This window comes from Lithobates pipiens, unplaced genomic scaffold, assembly GCF_037356315.1.
Source record: "Lithobates pipiens isolate NorthernLeopardFrog02 unplaced genomic scaffold, aLitPip1_a1.2 Scaffold_24, whole genome shotgun sequence".
In the NCBI taxonomy this organism is placed as follows: domain Eukaryota; kingdom Metazoa; phylum Chordata; class Amphibia; order Anura; family Ranidae; genus Lithobates; species Lithobates pipiens.
The window spans coordinates 3,711,820-3,732,573 of NW_027507786.1; the positions used below are offsets into that span (position 1 = coordinate 3,711,820).

The 20,754-nt window shown below is 44.2% G+C and overlaps 1 protein-coding gene across 1 annotated transcript in view; it reads right to left on the reverse strand.

Annotated features, from left to right (window-relative positions):
* API5 (apoptosis inhibitor 5) overlaps positions 1–20,754 on the reverse strand; it is a 40,630-nt gene that overhangs the window by 8,683 nt on the left and 11,193 nt on the right. Inside the window, exons 4-13 of the mRNA XM_077453523.1 lie at positions 19,997–20,062; positions 12,912–13,063; positions 9,164–9,370; positions 8,966–9,070; positions 8,258–8,347; positions 6,128–6,312; positions 5,613–5,706; positions 3,346–3,402; positions 2,290–2,366; positions 663–817 (exon numbers count right to left, since the gene is read on the reverse strand). Coding sequence (XP_077309649.1) covers positions 663–817; positions 2,290–2,366; positions 3,346–3,402; positions 5,613–5,706; positions 6,128–6,312; positions 8,258–8,347; positions 8,966–9,070; positions 9,164–9,370; positions 12,912–13,063; positions 19,997–20,062 — 1,188 coding nt within the window. The remainder of the gene's footprint in view (positions 1–662; positions 818–2,289; positions 2,367–3,345; positions 3,403–5,612; positions 5,707–6,127; positions 6,313–8,257; positions 8,348–8,965; positions 9,071–9,163; positions 9,371–12,911; positions 13,064–19,996; positions 20,063–20,754) is intronic.

The following is a 20,754-nucleotide window of genomic DNA, read 5'->3' on the forward strand; positions in this document are numbered from 1 at the left end:
TCCCATTATGTGTTAGTAGCACATTATGAACTACTGCAGAACGAAGCCCTCCACTGGCACGCTGTCACTGCAAACTGGGCTTCCATCTGAGTTCGCCTGCTCTGGCTGTCTGATTGGCCACGCTGCAAAGACGTCACCTCTATGCATGTGCACAGGAGTCACAGAACCAAGAACAAAACTCTGGAGGAAGGGCAACGGGTATGCCGTTCCTACAGAGCGCATGTGCCGGTGACATCACTGGCTGCATGCAGTGTGAATATCTCAAACATTGTAGGAGATCTTCACTGTACATACAGGTAAAGAAAGCCTTATTATAGGCTTACTTGTAGCTACAAGTTAAGAAAAAGGGTTTACTTCCACTTTAAGTTGAAGTGCAATTTCAATAAAGTCTTAAAAAAGGATACATATCACCACTTACACAACGCACAGCAGCGGGCGCACTTTATAACATATTGTTCATCTGCGGGTATGAGCGGGGCCTAAAGGTCTTCTGCACTCAATGCCCAAAAATCAGCCTGCCATCACTATCCCAACAATTCTCTCTTTTTTTTTTTCTTGCCCGTCTTGACCAAAGGTTTTCTGTTTTTATAGATTTTGTTTTATTTTTATGGCTGCCACATTTTTCCACTCACAGATCCAATCATGGATTTCCCTGGACTTACCATAAGAGAAATTCCCAAGACTTGCGCTGTATTTCCCGCTGGGTGGGTTGTAGATTTGTCTGGAGTCTCTTTTTGGTCCCATTATAGGCTTTTTTGGCGGTGAGGAGGAGGAAGAGGAGGAGGATGTAGTGCTGTCTTCACTTGTTCTCTTTTGTCTGGAGGAAAAAAAAATAAAAATTACTATTCATAAAAGTAATATACTGTACACAGGTCAGTCATCCTCCATTCTGGGCCAGCTGCTGCCTGAGCACCGATATCAGAGGAACTGATTTCACTCTGGCTGTTATGTAATTAAAACAATCAAACCACAAAAACACTAAGACCCCATTCACACTGGGGCCGCGGTGGCGCTAAAGTGCCTCAACATGAAAGGGGTCTTACAATAAGGATACCTAATGAGCAGAAAACATTGGACAGATGATCGTATTTCAACTATGTTCAGTGTCTATATTAGGGGTGCAACGGATCAAAAAAAACCTCATGATTTAGATCGTTTCTCGGATCGGATCATTTTTCAGATCAGCAAATAAAAAAAGCCCCCCACTAATATCCACAATCTCCCCCACTCACTGTAATATTCACAGACAGCCGCTGGGTGTACCAAGATGGCCGCCTCTCCAGAGCTAGGCCGAAGCCCCTGCCTTTTCTAAGGCGCGACGCAGCAGAGCGCTCCGCTGATCTCGTGGTGTGTCGATCCGAACAGGTTGATCTGTTCAGATCACGGATTGGTGATGATCCGTAGCACCGCTAGTCTATATAGTGCAGGGATGGGACCAGCAAGGCAGTGTCAGAGATAGGGGGGGCACAACTGAAATCTTGGGGGCAAAGCCCACCCAAGCACCTCCCTAGATCCAGCCATTACGTGGCTTACCATTACCAATTACTTGGCTGGCGCAAGGTAGTGGGAGTCCCTGCTATTGCAAGCACTACATCCGTAGAGATGTCCCTGGGCCCTGCATTGGCCACCACCACAGGTGCTTCACCAAACACAGCATCCCTCCGACGGCGGGCGGTTCGGAAGTGGTTAATCAACTGATGCACTTGCAGTTCTAATGAGGAAAGTTGCAGTGTTGCACCCCCGTAGCAGAAATGATCGCCAAGACCCCTTTCACACGAGGGCATTTTGCAGGCGCTACAGCGCTAAAAATAACGCCTGAAAAGAGCCGCTGCTGTCTCTCCAAAGGGCTTTCACACAGGAGCAGTGCACTGGCTAGTCTATATAGTGCAGGGATTTGACCAGCAAGGCAGTGTCAGAGATGGGGGGGAGGGCACAACTGAAATCTTGGGGGGGGAAGCCCACCCAAGCAGCTCCCTAGATCCAGCCATTACTTGGCTTACCATTACCAATTACTTGGCTGGCGCAAGCTAGTGGGAGTCCCTGCTATTGCAAGCACTGCATCCCTAGAGACGTCCCTGTGCCCTGCATTGGCCACCACCACAGGTGCTTCATACACAGCATCCCTCCAGATGTGCCTTGGCCACGTTCATAACTGCAAGTTTACAATTTTGTGGTTTGATCGCATGCACAGACCTCTTGGGACGTATGCGGCTCGCGAATTGGACACCCCCGCTCTACAGCTTTTGTCCTTTTCAGCAGTAGATCTCTCCACTCCAATGTCAGACTCACCCGATATCTGCTCTCTGTACTGGCTTCCAGGACAGGGTCACTGTGCTTTTGTAGGATGGAGGATTATGGAACAAATCCTGAAATAAAAAAAATAAAAAAACACATTATTGTAACATGCTAAACTATAAAGTCAAGGAGGCGAGAAAATGAATCAAGTTCCTCTTAAATCGTAACAGTACCTTGCCCCCTCAATCAAAATACAAGAAAAAAACAACCCCCAATGTCTCTTCTGCAATAAAACACACCCACCTACCTGCTCGCCGTCTTCTCCAGCATGCAAACGGAGCTGCGCATGTGCAGCTCAGCTTACACTGCTGACCCAGTTCCTGTGTGTCAGGACGACGGACTGCTGCGCATGCGCAGGAGTGATGTTATCCCGGGCTGGCCAATGAAGACGGTCGAACACCAGCACCCAGCAGATGTATATATCAGACATACACGCCAGAGACACGATCTCTTTGAACAACATGCACAAGGTAAGAAATCCTAAGGTTTTATTTGCAGTGTTCAATGTGTTTGTTGGTTTATAGTAAAACAATATCCCCAACACAACACGTACAACCACTTAGTAAACATACAAATATGCTTACCCCCCACCCCATAACATTCAAGCCCAACCCCCCCATTTTCTTTGTGTGTGCGTAGCTAGTCTTATATTTCTCAATAAACGACCTATATGGATTTTCACATGTGGGTCATCCTGGTTCTTCTTTTGTATATTTCAGTGGAACATCTCAGGTTACTGGTTGGGAGACTCTAAATGACCATTAGTGGAGCTCTGGTGGATATGCTGGTCCTTCTACAGATGGTATATCAAGCTATATAGCCTTTATGACTCTGTGCAAAGGGTTTACATGTTTTGGTAAAAATCCTTCTTATCCAAGGCGGAGGTGCACCCAGTTGGCCTGAATTTTGGATTGGAAAGTTCCTTTTACATCCGGTTTCTTCACAGATTTAGACTTATTTTGGACAATTTTTTTATTATGATACACTTGTTTTGATTAATAACGGTCACTTTTAGCCTGGCGAGATTGTACATATAAAACAGTCTCTTACCTTGATTAAAACATTTATATTGTTGGTTATTTTCAAGGCCACCACTTTGATTTTGTTCTGTACAAAAAAATAGAATAGACATATTACTTAGAGCTGGTGATGGATGCAGTATCGCTGCCAGAAAAAAAAAACAAACAAAAAAAACCTCTGAACTATTAGGTGTTTTTAAAAAAGGCCAAGAGACCTTTCAAACTGCCACTCTATAGTTTTATAGGCGCTTTTTGGCTGTTAGCGGGGGGGCTTCTAACCCCCGCTAGCAGAAGTCATCCAACCTTACTCAGTCAAGTGGGGGCCAATCATTCCCTCACTCGACACGGTGCCTATGTCAAGTGAGGGAATAATGGGTCCCCCTCCCGCCGCCGATAAAAGTGATCTTGTGGCGAATCAGCCGCAGAGACCACTTTTATCATAAAGCGAACCACCCGCCGTTTAACCACTTTCAGACCGGACCAATTTGCTGGTCAAAGACCAGACCACTTTATGCGATTCGGCGCTGCGTCGCTTTAACTGACAATTGCGCGGTCGTGCGACGTGGCTCCCAAATAAAATTGACGTCCTTTTTTTCCCACAAATAGAGCTTTCTTTTGGTGGTATTTGATCACCCCTACGGTTTTTATTTTTTGCGCTATAAACAAAAATAGAGCGGCAATTTTGAAAAAAACCGCATTTTTTACTTTTTGTTATATAAATATCTCCCAAAAATATATAAAAAAACATTTTTTTCCCTCAGTTTAGGCCGATACGTCTTCTACATATTTTTGGTAAAAAATATCGCAATAAGCGATTGATTGGTTTGCGCAAAAGTTATAGCGTTTACAAAATAAGGATATTTTTATTAATAATTTTTTATTATTTTTTTTTTTTTTACTAGTAATGGCTGCGATCAGCGATTTTTATTGTGACTGCGACATTGTGGGGGACCCATCGGACATTTTTGACACATTTTTGGGACCATTGTCATTTATACAGTAATCACTGCTATATAAATGCAGTGATTCCTGTGTAAATGACACTGGCAATGAAGGGGTTAACCAGTGGGTGGCAGTGTAGGGGTTAAGTGTTCCCAGGGGTGTGTTACTAACTGTGGGGGGGGGGTTGGGCTTTCATTTAGTGAACACTGATCTCTGCTCCAATCACATGGAGCAGAGATCAGTGTCACTAGTTGCTAGGCAGAATGGAGAAATGCTGTTTACTCGGCATTTCCTCCATTCGGCGGCTCCGTGAGACGATTGCGGGGATGCCCGCGGCGATCGAGTCCGCGGGTCCCGCGACCGGACTCATGGGGGACCCGACCAGCGCGGGAGCGCGCCGCCGATGGCAGCGCAGCATTGAATATTGGACGTACCTATACGCCAATATGCCTGCCCGTGCCATTCTGTCGACGTACATCGTCGTGCGCTGGTCGGGAAGTGGTTAAGAAAATACTGAGTTAAGGCAGCTATCTGCTGCCATAATAACGGTATTCAACGTCAAAGTAAAGATGCACAACGACAGCGAGCGGTTCGGAAGTGGTTCATCAACGAATGCACTTGCAGTTCTAATGAGGAAAGTTGCAGTGTTGCACCCCTGTAGCAAAAACAATCGCTAAGACCCCTTTCACACTGGGGCACTTTGCAGGCGCTACAGCGCTAAAAATAACGCCTGCAAAGTGCCCTGAAAAGAGCCGCTGGTGTCTCTGCAAGTGCTTTCACACTGGAGCGGTGCACTGGCAGGACGCAAAAAAAAAAAAAAAAAAAAAAAAAGTCCTGTTAGCAGCATCTTTGGAGTGCTCCTCCGCCACTCCTGCCCATTGAAATCAATGGGCAGCACGGCTATACCGCCGACAAAGTGCTGCTGCAGTGGTTTTCACCATCTCTCGGGCACTAGCAGGGGGAGGGGCTTGGGGTAAAAGCGACCAAATAGCGACGTGAAATTGCCGGTAAAGCGCCGCTAAAAATAGCGGCGCTTTACCGCCAACGCGCACCCACCACGCCAATGTGAAAGGGGCCATAAGGAGCATCCCACCAAAAATGACATTTTTATTCCTGAGGATGCCTAAAACCGGACTTGCATCTTAGGCCAGACTTCTGGGAAAGTCACACAAGTGTCAAATTACATTTTTGCCGAAGTTCTGTACACCAACTGTATACAGAAAGGTCTCCAGATTACCATATTACATTGAATTTTGATTACAGAGCAAGTCTTTTAGTGAGCAGATGAAAATTTGTGTATAAAAAAGGCAGACAAGGGCTAAAAAAAAAATCAAGGTATCTGCTATAGATAGTCACCTCTTCTGTTTTTAAGGCCTCCCCGGATTTCCCCTGCAAGGCCAGGCGAAGCTGTCTAATGTACACCTGTAATCCTCTGGCAAAGTACTGTAACCTAGAGAATGGAAACATTGAGTGATACGTCATACAGATACTTCAAGTAAAAGTAAACCTAAAGAACTCACAAGCCCATCACCCAACCCCCCCTCCCCATCACAATCATCCATATCTAAAAATAATCGTAATTTTTTTTTATATCTCTCTCTAAAATATATATATATATATATATATATATATATATATATATATATATATATATATATATATATATATATATATATATATATATATATATATACACACACACACACACACACACACCTCTATCTATATATCTATCTATACACACACATACCTCTATCTATATATCTATCTATACACACACACACACATATATATATATATATATATATATATATATATATATATATATATATATATCTCCATCTCTCTATTTTTGTGGTTATCTTATTCACCTTATTTTGAAGTCTTTAAGCTTGTCGGCATTCACTTTATCACCGGTGAGAAAATCTGGATTCTTGCGTCCAAGTTGATGGAAACTGAATAGTAAACATTCCACGTAGCTGAACTGGAGTTTTGGCTCCTCGTTGGATGCATTCTCCCCGTTTTCTACTTCCTCTGGAGGAAGCGGCATGTATTCCTGGTAATGCAGAGGACAAATAATAAGAAATAGGCAAAGCTGTAATCTGATGGGTGGTGCAGAATCTCCATAAATATGCCCTTCAAAATTGTAATGTGGCATTACATAACACAGGAGGATTTAAAGTGCATGTGAGCGCAAAAAGAAAAAATACATATGTAGCATATCCGCAATATATGCACATTTCGCTATTATTTTTTTTAACTCTTTAAAAACCCTTTAACCGCTTTCCGACTGCCTCATCACACAGATATACAGCGGCAGAAGGGCACGTACAGGCAGAATCACGTACCTGTACGTTGCCCTTTAAGAGGTGGGTTGCGGGCACGCCCGCCAGGAGCTTTGTGAGCGGGATCGTGGGTCCTGTGGACTTGATCGTCTCACAGAGAGGAAGAATGGGTAAACAAGCATCTCCCCATTCTGCCTCGTGACACTGATCACAGCTCCCTGTAATTGAGCAGTGATCAGTGTGTCACACACAGCCTCTCCCCCCCCAGTTAGAATCACTCCCTAGGACACACTTAACCCCTACAGCGCAACCTAGTGGTTAATTCCTTCACTGCCAGTCACATTTACACAGTAATCAATGCATTTTTAATTGCACTGATTGCTGTAAATGTGAATGGTCCCAAAACTGCACCAAATGTCGCAGTCACAAAAAAAATAGCTGATTGCTACCATTACTAATAAAATTTATATATATATATATATATATATATATATATATATATATATATATATATATATATATATATATATATATATATATATATATATATATATATATATATATAAATAAATTTTAATAAAAATGCCATAAAACTATCCCCTATTTTGTAAACGCTATAACTTTTGTGCAAACCAAACGCTTACTGCGATTTTGTTTTACCAAAAATATGTAGAAGAATACGTATCGGCCTAAACTGAGTAAAGAAATATTTTTTTATATATATTTTTGGGTGATATTTATTATAGCAAAAAGGAAAAAATAATGCAGTTTTTTCAAAATTTTAGTTTTTTTGGTTTATAGCGCAAAAAATAAAAAAACTGCACAAGGTGAACAAATACCACCAAAAGAAAGCTCTATTTGTGGGAAAAAAGGCAAAAAGCGATATGGTCTTTGGCCAGCCAAATGGTCCGATGCTTAAGTGGTTCTAAAGGCAGAAGCTTTATTACCTTCATGCATTCTATGCATTAAAGGTAATAAGCCTTCTTCAAGCAGTTCCCACTTATACCTACCCAAGCCCAATCCAGCGCTGTGCATGAGAGCAGAGGCTCTCCCGGCTATCTCCCTCCTCAATGGCTGAGAGAGAGAGCAGCAGTAGGCGCCATTGGCTCCCTGCAGCTGTCAGCCAGTGAGGAGAAAGCTGGGGGTTAGGCCAAGCCACACTTTGTTTTATGGAGACACAGAAAAGCCGGCTTGTGAGAAAGCGCGCGCGCACACACACACACACACACACTAAGCATCTTGCTATAGGGGCAGGATCGCCGGCAAAGGACGTGAGAAGAGGAGGATCGGGGCTGCTCTAAACAAAAACAATTATATAAAGCAGGTATGCAAAACAGATAAAAAAAAAAAAAAAAAAAAAAAACACAAAGCCTTTACGCCGCCGACCAGCCACGACCGCGGGCATGAGAACCAGAATGGAGATGTGTGTAAACACACAAAACCCTGTTCTGACAGGGTAGAAGATACATCTGCTGTTTGTAGTAGTTACAGGGGGCGATAAGGACGGCTGTGGGGGCTTCGTTCTCGGGCAATTCATAATGAGCTAGTATGCTATGTATACTAACTCATTATGCCTTTGTCTTGCAAGGTTTTTTTTTTTACCAGGGTTTACAACCACTTTAAATCCGCACCAGAGTCCCATCAACTACTTTAGCAGAATACATTTTAAAATCTGAATTCCTATCAATATCAAAAACGATCTGAAAAGTTACTTACCAAAAGCTTCTCAAAGAGTTTGTTTAAATTTGATTCAAGTTTGTCCATGTCTCCGCAGAAGGCGCTCATCTCAGCCAGAAGCTTCAATACCTGAAAAAAAAATGAAAAAGTTAAAAATAAATCAGACCCAATTATAATCTAAAAATTATGTTTCATCACTTAAAAGGGGTTGTAAAACCTCCTGTTTTTTTCATTAAGGTAAAAAACTTCCCCACTGGTGGAGACACGCCGTCACTCTCTCCATGGGGTTCCGGCTCTTGATTGGACAGATTGATAGAGCAGCCATTGGCTCCCGCTGCTGTCAATCAAATCCAAATGACGCGTGCGCTGGGGCCGAGTCCGGCATTCGTGTCTATGGAGGCCAAATGCTGGACTCAGGAGCGCACCCGCAAGGTAACCCCCGCCCCCCCTTGGGAGAGCGCTTCTCCTAGGGAGTTATACGATGCGGGGAGGAGCTGCGAGAGCCGCCGGGGGACCCCAGAAGTCGAGGATTGGGGCCACTCTGTGCAAAACGAGCTGCACAGTGGAGGCAAGTATGCTCCCCCTTTACACAGTGTACAGGCTACCCCCCCCCCTTTACACAGTGTACAGGCTACCCTCCCCCCCCCCCCCTTTACACACAGTGTACAGGCTACCCTCCCCCCCTTTACACAGTTCTTAGAATAGTAAAATGAAACCCACTACAATAAGAGTATGCACACTACTCACTTCCAACTGGACATCGATGCCCTCTGCTGGGCTGGTCAGGGAACTCAGGATGGGAAGCACTTGCTCACAAAAGTAGGTCATAAATTTAGTGGAGTGGACATTTTTCTACAAAAAAATAAAAAAATATATATATATTAATGTTTAAAGTCATCACAGTGCTTTACTCTCGTTCTGTAGAAAGGAAACAAAAATACTTACAGAAAAAAGTGGCACGGCTTGCCGCATACACTGGAGGAGGCGATCCACAGAGTCTGGGTCTGCGGGGTTGAGGGTTTGATAGAGACCCGCTTGCTCAGATACTAAATCTACCAACTGCTGTCTGCCGCTGACTGTCTGTAATGTCTTTAGAGAGGCCAGGATCTTCATAAACAAGACAAATTCCTCCCCGGTGACATCATCCAGAACCTGTGAAATGCCAAAAGGAATATTAAAAAAAAAAAAATGAATAGCTTTTCATTAGAACCCCTTTAGAAGATTTGAGAGAAGGAAAAAAATAAAAAAACACAAACACAAACACACTCCCCCCATTACTATTGCCATATAAGAGAATGGATAGTGTGTTTTTGAGACTTTACAACCACTTTAACCACTTTCAGACCGGACCATTTTGCTGGTAAATGACCAGAGGTCTTTTTACAATTTGGCACTGCGCTGCTTTAACTGGTAATTGCGCGGTCATGCAATGTTGTACCCAAACAAAATTTGCGTCCTTTTCTTCCCACAAATAGAGCTTTCTTTTGATGGTATTTGATTGCCTCTGCGATTTTTATTTTTTGCGATATAAACGTAAAAATACCGCAAATTTTGAAAAAAAATGATATTTTCTACTTTTTGTTATTAGAAAAATCCAATAAACTCAATTTTAGTCATACATTTAGGCCAAAATGTATTCAGCCACATGTCTTTGGTAAAAAAAAAGTCAATAATTGTATATTTATTGGTTTGCGCAAAAGTTGTCACATCTACAAACTAAGGTACGTTTTCTGGAATTTACGCAGCTTTTAGTTTACGACTGCCTATCTCATTTCTTGAGGTGCTAAAATGGCAGGGCAGTACAAAACCCCCCCAAATGACCCCATTTTGGAAAGTAGACCCCCTAAGGAAATTGATAAGAGGCATGTTGAGCCCATTGAATATTTTATTTTTTTGCCTCAAGCGATTGAATAATGACAAAAAAAAAATTTTTTTTTTTTTTTTTACACAAAGTTGTCACTAAATGATATATTGCTCACACATGCTATGGGCGTATGTGAAATGACACCCCAAAATAAATTCTGCTGCTTCTCCTGAGTACGGGGATACCACATATGTGGGACTTTTTGGGAGCCTAGCCGCGTACGGGGCCCCGAAAACCAAGCACCACCTTCAGGCTTTCTAAGGGCGTAAATTTTTGAGTTCACTTCTCACTACCTATTACAGTTTTGAAGGCCATAAAATGCCAAGATGGCACAAAACCCCCACAAATGACCCCATTTTAGAAAGTAGACACCCCAAGCTATTTGCTGAGAGGCATGTTGAGTTCATGGAATATTTTATATTTTGCCACAAGTTGCGGGAAAATTACAAACTTTATTTTTTTTTTTCACAAAGTTGTCACTAAATGATATATTGCTCACACATGCCATGGGCATATGTGAAATGACACCCCAAAATAAATTCTGCTGCTTCTCCTGAGTACGGGGATACCACATATGTGGGACTTTTTGGGAGCCTAGCCGCGTACGGGGCCCCGAAAACCAAGCACCGCCTTCAGGCTTTCTAAGGGCGTTACAGTTTTGAAGGCCATAAAATGCCAAGATGGCACAAACCCCCCCCAAATGACCCCATTTTGGAAAGTAGACACCCCTAAATTTAGGGGTACACTAGTGAGACTAGGTAATAAATGGCGGGTGCCCTGAAACTATAAAAAAATAACTAACCAACCAGCGTCACCTGTAACAGTTATATGGTGATCACTGGTGAAAGGGTTAACTAGGGGGCAATCAGGGGGCTTTATGCGGTAGTATATGGGGGTCCCTGGCGCTATAAAAAGCTGCGGCGAACCTAAATACCTACCTGCCTAACTAGCGTCACCTGTGACACTAATACAGCGATCAGAAAAACGATCGCTTATTAGGCTGGGTTCACACTGGAGCGATGCGGGAACGCCACGAATGCGCGGCGGGTTCCCGCATCGCATGCCTCCCGGCGGCAGTTCACACTGCCCTATGCGAACTGCTGGGAGTGTCAGTGAAATGTTACTGACACCCCCAGATCAGTTCGCATATCGCAGTGCGATCTGCAAACTCGGATCGCATGGTGTGAACACCCATGCGATCCGATTCTGCTGCGGGCCAAAAAAAGGGTCCCGTGCGAATTTGCGGCGAATGGCTGAACTCGAATCGCACAGAGATCGGAAGTGATTTGCACTGCAGTGCGGTGCGAATCACATCCGTTCTCAAACCGCTGCAATGTGAACCCAGCCTTAGTGACACTGGCGACGGGGGGTGATCACGGGGTTAAACCTTTATTGGGGGGGTTAGGGGGGTACCTTAGAACTAAAGGGGGCTAACCCTAACTGCCCTAACAGTTATTAGTCACAAATGACACCCGCCGGGTGATCAGGGGGTTAAACCTTTATTAGGTAATAAATGGCGGGTGCCCTGAAACTATAAAAAAATAACTAACCAACCAGCGTCACCTGTAACAGTTATATGGTGATCACAGGTGAAAGGGTTAACTAGGGGGCAATCAGGGGGCTTTATGCGGTAGTATATGGGGGTCCCTGGCGCTATAAAAAGCTGCGGCGAACCTAAATACCTACCTGCCTAACTAGCGTCACCTGTGACACTAATACGGCGATCAGAAAAATGATCGCTTATTAGGCTGGGTTCACACTGGAGCGATGCGGAAACGCCGCGAATCCGCGGCGGGTTCCCGCATCGCATGCCTCCCGGCGGCAGTTCACACTGCCCTATGCGAACTGCTGGGAGTGTCAGTGAAATGTTACTGACACCCCCAGATCAGTTCGCATATCGCAGTGCGATCTGCAAACTCGGATCGCATGGTGTGAACACCCATGCGATCCGATTCTGCTGCGGACCAAAAAAAGGGTCCCGTGCGAATTTGCGGCGGGTGCGGCGAATGGCTGAACTCGAATCGCACAGAGATCGGATGTGATTTGCACTGCAGTGCGGTGCGAATCACATTCGTTCTCATAAACCGCTGCAATGTGAACCCAGCCTTAGTGACACTGGCGACGGGGGGTGATCACGGGGTTAAACCTTTATTGGGGGGGGGTTAGGGGGGCACATTAGAACTAAAGGGGGCTAACCCTAACTGCCCTAACAGTTATTACAGTCACAAATGACACCAATGCAAAAAAAAAAAAAAAAAAAAATGACATTGGTGTCACTGTGACTGGGGGGCAGGGGTAATTGGGGGGGTGATCGGGGGGTAAAGGGGGGGTGTGAGTGTGCCTGGCATGTTCTACTGTGTGTGTAGAGTGTTGGTGCAACTCACCGATCCGCTCTCCTCCGTGTCGGAACGAAAAATACCGACACGGAGGAGAGAATACATCACTTCCTCTCCTGTGTTTACATTACAGGAGAGGAAGTGATGTCACCGGGGATTTCCATTCGTCGAGAGCGATCGCGAGGGGGTGGCCATGAATGAATGGCCACCCCCTCATCCCGGATCGCTCTCGAAGGAATGCCGACCGCCGCAGGCACCGGGGGGGGGGGGGCCCGATCGGGCCCCCCACCCGCGGGCAGGCAGGGACTTATATATACGCCCATATGCCTGCCCGTGCCATTCTGCCGACGTATATCGTCGTGCGGCGGTCGGCAAGTGGTTAAAGAAAATATAAGCATTTATCGATGCCCACAGGCAGACAGCCAACAGGTATACCTGGATAAATGATCCATTTTTTCCACCTGCCCATCGATTATCCGTGCGCACAGCTTACCTTCTTAGATTCAGAAAAAATGTAGTCTTCCACCTCTTTAGTCATGACATCTTCGGGAACGGTTTTCAGTTTGTTAGAGAGAAACTTGATGGCTCTCTCCCGTACAATGTCTTCACCTTGAAGAATCTGGCTGTATAATCCGCCGAGGGTGCCTGCACAAAACAAGTATATTTCTTATATCCTATGATCAGCTAATTGATCGTTTATTAAGCAACTGCCGACCGCACTATAGCAGTTTTACCATCTAAAAAAAATTTGATAAAAATAAATGGTATAACTTTTGCGAAAACCAATCAGTATACCCAGTTATTTTTTTAAACCAAAAATATGTAGCAAAATAAATACTGGCGTGAATTAATGAAGAAATGTGATTTTTTTTTTTCACACTTTTTTTTTTTATTGGATCTGATTAAGGCTGGGTTCACACTGCAGCGATGTGGGAACGCTGCGAATCCGCGGCGGGTTCCCGCATCGCATGCCTCCCAGTGGCAGTTCACACTGCCCTATGCGAACTGCTGGGAGTGTCAGTGAAACGTTAAAGCGGGAGTCCGCCGGGAGTTCCGCCGTTTTTTTTTTTCTTCTTAAAGCCAGCAGCTACAAATACTGCAGCTGCTGACTTTTAAAACAAGGGCACTTACCCGCCCAGCGTGCCCACGATGTCGGCACCCGAAGCCGATCTCTAGATCGTCTCTCGGGTGCTGCCGCCGCCATCTTGGGTATGGGAATCAGGAAGTGGAGTCTTTCGGCTTCATTTCCCGGTTCCCTACTGCGCATGTGCGAGTTGCGCTGCGCAATAAGGATGGTCCCCGCTGTCTCTGGGATCCGTGTGTTTCCCAGCAGGCAGCGGGGGACTTTCAGAAAGGGACGTAGATCTACGCCCCTTTTCGCAGAGAGCTATCCCGGAAGGATTCCAATGAGCGGAAGGTCCACTTTAGGGTGGACCTCCGCTTTAATGACACCCCCAGATCAGTTCGCATAACGCAGTGCGATCTGCAAACGCAGACAGGAATCACACCATGCGATCCGATTCTGCTGCGGACCAAAAAAAAGGGTCCTGTGCGAGTTTGGGCCGGATGCGATGCGAATTCAGCCATACTATCCGTATGGCTGAACTCGCATCGCACAAGAGATCGGATGTGATTTGCACTGCAGTGCGGTGCGAATCACATCTGGTTCTCGTAGCCGCAGCAGTGTGAACCCAGCCTTAAAGCAGAAAGTAAATCTTCAGAGTCGTTGGGCTGCACAGTACTGCATTTGTGCATTCACACTCCCTAATGCAGAAGTCGCCTACAGAGAGTCTCTGCTTGTCCAACAGGTTCTATAGAGAAATTCCACATGGGTCCGAAATGTGACAGCGTCCGGAAAGGGAGTTTCAGGAGTGCAGGGAGCTGCAAATCAGAAGCAAATCCGAGTGTTGATCAGTCCAAGTGTGGGAATCTTTAAGGGCAGGGATGGTGAACCTTGGCACCCCAGATGTTTTGGAACTACATTTCAGCTCTGGCACTCTGCAGTGTAGAGGAGCATCATGAGAAATTTAGTTCCAAAACATCTAGGGTGCCAAGGTTCGCCATCATTACTGTAGGGCAGAGGTCTCAAACTGGCGGGCCCTCCAGCTGTTGCTAAACTACAAGTCCCATGAAGCATTGCAAGGCTGACAGTTACAAGCGTGACTCCCACAGGCAGAGGCATGATGGGACTTGTAGTTTTGCAACAGCTGGAGGGCCGCCAGTTTGAGACATCTGCCCTAGAGCAATGATGGCGAACCTTGGCACCGCAGATGTTTTGGAACTACATTTCAGCTCTGGCACTCTGCAGTGTAGAGGAGCATCATGAGAAATGTAGTTCCAAAACATCTGGGGTGCCAAGGTTCGCCATCATTGCTCTAGGGCAGAGGTCTCAAACTGGCGGGCCCTCCAGCTGTTGCAAAACTACAAGTCCCATCATGCCTCTGCCTGTGGGAGTCACGCTTGTAACTGTCAGCCTTGCAATGCCTCATGGGACTTGTAGTTTAGCAACAGCTGGAGGGCCACCAGTTTGATACCTCTGCTCTAGGGCTTCAAAATCTTTTATTACTCCATGGTTCCATGGGTGCCATCAGCCCATGAGAAATTATATGGAGGTCTTAAAACTTGTGGGGGGATTTAGGTTATCACTTTCTGAAGCAGTTCACAAGTCTGACAACTAAGGATACTTTCACACTGATCTGTAGCAAAAACGTGGTAAACACATATGCATATTTTGCAAGTTTTATTAAATTTTTTCCCTTTTTTCTTACACAAATAGAAGCAAAGCACAAACACAAATACCTGTACATGACAAAATAAAAAGAAAATTTTAAATAGACATATATTTAACAATAATTTGTTCTGGTATATAGCGGTCATCGCTGAGAAATGTTCAACATAACAGTAATTCAAGTAAAGTGGACCTTCAGTCATTTTTTCAACTTTGCGTCTATTAACCACTTCAGGACCGCCGTATTGCCAATGTACGTCAGCACAATGGCACAGGCAGGCACAATCACGTACATCTACGTGATTGCCTTCCAGCGGGTGGGGGGTCCGATCGGACCCCCTCCCGCTGGTTACGGCGGTCCGATTCGGTCCAGGAGCGCTCCGTGATGAGGGGATGGCCGTTGGTTTTCGGCCACCCCCTCTGGATCGCTCCTGGCCAATGAGAAGCTTCCTCCCCTGTGTATTGTTTACACAGGAAGGAGGAAGTGATGTCATTCTCCTCGGGGCGGTCTTTTTGACCGGACTACGAGGAGAAGAGTAAAAGTAAGTGTGCACCAACACTACACTGACATGTAGGTACACACAGGCACACAAACCCCCCCCCCCCGATCGCCCCCCCTCCCCCCCCAGTCACAGTGTCACTGATTGCATTGATCATTTCTTTACTGATCAATGCATTCAGTGTCAGTTGTGACAGTAAAAACTGTCAGGACAGTTAGTGTTAGGTCCAGGGTAGCCCCCTATCACCCCCCAATAAAGATTTAACCCCCTGATTGCCCCTAGAGTTAACCCTTTCACCCCCTTTTGCCAGTGTCACTAAGCGATCATTTTTCTGATCGCTGCATGTGTCGCTAGGTAGCTAGTTATTTTTTTAGGTTCACCGCCAGGTTTTTATATCGCTAGGTACCCCGATATACTACCCAATAATGGGTTTAACCCCCTGATTGCCGCTAGTTAACCCTTTCACCCCCTTTTGCCAGTGTCACTAAGCGATCGTTTTTCTGATCGCTGCATTAGTGTCGCTACAGTCGCTAGGTAGCTAGTTATTTTTTTAGGTTCACCGCCAGGTTTTTATAGCGCTAGGTACCCCGATATACTACCCAATAATGGTTTTAACCCCCTGATTGCTGCTAGTTAACCCTTTCACCCCCTTTCACCAGCGATCACAGTATAAGTGTCACTGGTGACGCTGGTTAGCCAGTTAGTTATTTAGGTTCCCCGTCAGGTTTTTATATAGCGCCAGGGACCCCCATATACTACCTAATAAAAATTTGAACCCCCTGATTGCTCCTAGTTAACCCTTTCACCACTGATCACCGTATAAGTGTTACGGGTGACTCTGGTTAGTTTGTTTTTTATAGCATCAGGGCACCCACCATTTATTACCCAATAAAGGTTTAACCCCCTGATCACCCGGCGGGTGATATCAATTTGGTTTTAGGGTCAGGGTCTGCGTCGCCCCAGGCAGCGCTAGGTTAGTGCCAGTACCGCTAACACCCACACGCAAAGCATACACCTCCCGTAGTGGTATAGAATCTGAACAGATCAATATCTGATCTGATCAGATCTATACTAGCGTCCCCAGCAGTTTAGGGTTCCAAAAAAACGCATTGTTAGCGGGATCAGCCCAAATACCTGCTGGCACCTGCGTTTTGCCCCTCTGCCCAGCCCACCCAAGTGCAGTATCGATCGATCACTGTCACTTACAAAACACTAAACACATAACTGCAGCGATCGCAGAGTCAGGCCTGATCCCTGCCATCGCTAACAGGTTTTTTGGTAGCATTTTATATTCAAATCTGGAAGGCAGTGCTTGGTTTTCGGGGTCCCGTACGTGGCTAGGCTCCCAAAAAGTCCCCCACATGTGGTATCCCCGTACTCGGGAGAAGCAGCAGAATTTATTTTGGGGTGTAATTTGACTTCTGCCCATAGCATGTGTGAGCAATATATCATTTAGTGACAACTTTGTGCAAAAAAAAAAAAAGTTTGTAATATTCCCGCAACTTTTGGCAAAATATAAAATATTCCATGGACTCAACATGCCTCTCAGTAAATAGCTTGGGGTGTCTACTTTCCAAAATGGGGTCATTTGGGGGGGTTTTGTGCTATTTTGGCATTTTATGGCCTTCGAAACTGTGATAGGTAGTGAGGAGTTAAATCAAAAATTTGCACCCTTAGAAATCTTGAAGGTGGTGATTGGTTTTCGGGGTGCCGTGCGCGACTAGACTCCCAAAAAGTCCCACACATGTGGTATCCCCATACTCGGGAGAAGTAGCGGAATATATTTTGGGGTGCAATTCCACATATAACCATGGCATGTGTGAGCAATATATCATTTAGTGACAACTTTTTGTAAAAAAAAATTTTTTTTTGTCATTATTCAATCCCTTAGGACAAAAAAAAATAAATATTCAATGGGCTCAACATACCCATCAGCAATTTCCTTGGGGTGTCTACTTTCCAAAATGGGGTCATTTGGGGGGGGATTTGTACTGCCCTGCCATTTTAGCACCTCAAGAAATGAGATCGGCAGTCATAAATTAAAAGCTGTGTAAATTCCAGAAAATGTACTCTAGTTTGTAGACGCTATAACTTTTGCGCAAACCAAAAAATATACGCTTATTGACATTTTTTTTACTAAAGACATGTGGCTGAATAAATTTTGCCCTCAATGTATGACTAAAATTTAGTTTATTCGATTTTTCTTATAACAAAAAGAAGAAAATATCTTTTTTTTTCAAAATTTTCGCTCTTTTTCCATTTATATCGCAAAAAAAAAAAATCGCAGAGGCAATCAAATACCATCAAAAGAAAGCTCTATTTGTGGGAAGAAAAGGACGCAAATTTCGTTTGGGTGCAATATTGCATGACCGCGCAATTACCAGTTAAAGCAGCGCAGTGCGAAATTGCAAAAAGACCTCTGGTCCTTAAGGTATTTATTGGTCCGGAGCTGAAGTGGTTAAAGTGGAGTTCCGTCTTCTATTCTTTCTAGCTTCTATCCCCGCTTTCTCTACATGATATCTATTTTGTCGTTTTTTAGGAAATGGTGAAAAGGAAGTGGAGGGGTCCTATTACCTGTGGACACTTACACATACATAAGCACACATTACTTCCTGTGGTGTCCACCAGCTGCAATTTATATCTTGCAATAATATATGGCTGTGCAATGTTTTTTGTATTATCAATGACTGAATGGAGTTTCTGTAACTTACATGATGATTACTATATATTGGTTGTAAATATAGGGATCTCTCATATTGTTGGCGCTCAATAAAAATTTATATTTGAGGGAAAAAAAAAAAAAAAAAAAAAAAAGGGGGGGGAGCTCCACCCACTTGAGAGGTGGTCTTAAACGAAAGACCACCCCTGGTTTTTGGCTAATTAAAAAAAAAAAAAAATTCCCTTCTAACTTATCTTTTTATGAAGTACATCCGAACCATCTGGTCTGCGGCGCAGGATGTCTTATCCCAGTGATGGTGAACCTCGGCACCCCAGATGTTTTGGAACTACATTTTCCATGATGCTCATGCACTCTACAGTGCAGTTGAGCATCATGGGAAATGTAGTTCCAAAACATCTGGGGTGCCAAGGTTCGCCATCACTGTCCTATCCTCTGCTTCGGCGAGCCTGACCCGATGTCTTCTGGGACGTGTGTGTGTGTCCCAGAAGACAGCCGGCCATTAAAGCGACTCACACATGAGCAGTAGGAAACAGGCAGTGAAGCCGCAAGGCTCCACTGCCGGTTTCACTTAATTAGAATGGCGGCGCTTGCACCCGATCTGATGGACGGATTGGCCTCAGGGGGGCAACATTGTGGGCTCCCTGGACAGGTAAAGTCCTTATAGAAAGTCAGCAGCTAGTGTTTGTAGCTGCTGACTTTAAATAAATAAAAGAAAATAAAAAAAAAATTGCAGGGCTTTAAATCTTCTGCCCTTGTTGTTGTTATAACTTTGGATAATACATTTTTTTCCTGCCAGTAAATACCTTACACAGCCCACACTTATGACATCATGCACAGCTCTCTCTCCCTCCCCCCCTGAGAGTTTGCCAGGAGGGGGGGGGGGGGGGGTGAGTTGTAAGAAGGGCCAATGAGAGCTGCAGAGCTGGGAGGTGTGCCTCCTGTGTCTCTGTGTAAATCCAGGAAGTGAACAGGCAGCAGCTTCAGCTGCCCACAGTTAAAATGGCTGCAGCCACTGGCAGGAGATTTCTGCAGCATATTTCGCAAGTACAGACTCACAATATATATATATATATATATATATATATATATAAAATAATATGCAATAATATCCAGGTTGGCGGGAAGCTTCAGAATGGCAAAGTTGTTTTTATTACAAATTATGTGAGCAGACTGCAGTTCACCATAGACAAATCTTAGTGCAGCAACAATGACAGAATCAAATAGTGGATACTATATATGGGGAGGATAACCGCATTTGTGCTGCGTTTTTCACGGGACAGGTGACTCATCAAAAACGCAACCATGGGTGCGTTTTTGCCACGTTTTCTATGCATTTCAATGGGGAGGTGCGTACATTTTTTTGCTTTTCTTCTTTACTGTACCAAAAATGCAGCAATCAGGATTTTACTAAACACAATGGATACGTTTGAAGAGATCCATAGGATTACATGGTCACAGGTTTTTCTTTCGCTTTTGTTCTTAACGCAAAAGTGGAAGAAAAACGGATCAGTGTGAAAGCAGCCTCACCCGAGAGATTCTCCGAGCAAAAAAGAAAAAGTCAAAAGAAAAAAGAAATTCTTAGGCTGAGCCATTATTGCCACGAGTGCCTGAAAAACTGGTTCATCCAGCACAGAACATATTACCAGAAAACAGACACGTCACTATCTTACCTTTAGCATCAATTTTGAATATGCTCAGCAAGGCGTTGTTCACCAAGTTAAATTCTGCGGAGTCATCTAAAAACGGGAAAGATTATAAAATATATAAAACAAACTTAAAATTATATACTCAAAGCATAACCTTAGGAAAAAGGACACAAAACCTACAACCTGGGTGAGAATAGCAGCAGGCATTTTACTAATTCTCATTCTACTTAAAAGGGGTTGTAAAGGTTTGTTTTTTATTTTCTAAATAGGTTCCTTTAAGCTAGTGCATTGTTGGTTCACTTACCTTTTCCTTCGATTTCCCTTCTAAATGTTTTTTTTTTTCTTTGTCTGAATTTCTCACTTCCTGTTTCTCCTCAGTAAACTTCACACCATCATAAGAGCGGTGTTTAGTCAGCCAGAACAGCTTACGGAGGAGGAACAGGAAGTGAGAAATTCAGACAAGGAAAAAAAAAAAAAACATTTGGAAGGGAAATCGAATGGAAGTTGGATGAAATAATCAATAATTGTTAATGATAATGAATTAAAGATATAGAAAAATTCAATACAATAATAAAAATATAAAAAAAAGGGGGAGAGACAGTAATAAATAAATAGATACAGCTACAATGATGTGAAGACTAATAAGAGAAAGTGAGGAATGTTAAAGAGGAGGGCCGGTTAAAAAAAAAAAAAAAAAAAAAAAAAAAAAGTCAGCAGCTGCAAACACTGCAGTTGCTGACTTAATAAACACACTCACCTGTCCAGGGCGCCCGCGACGTCGA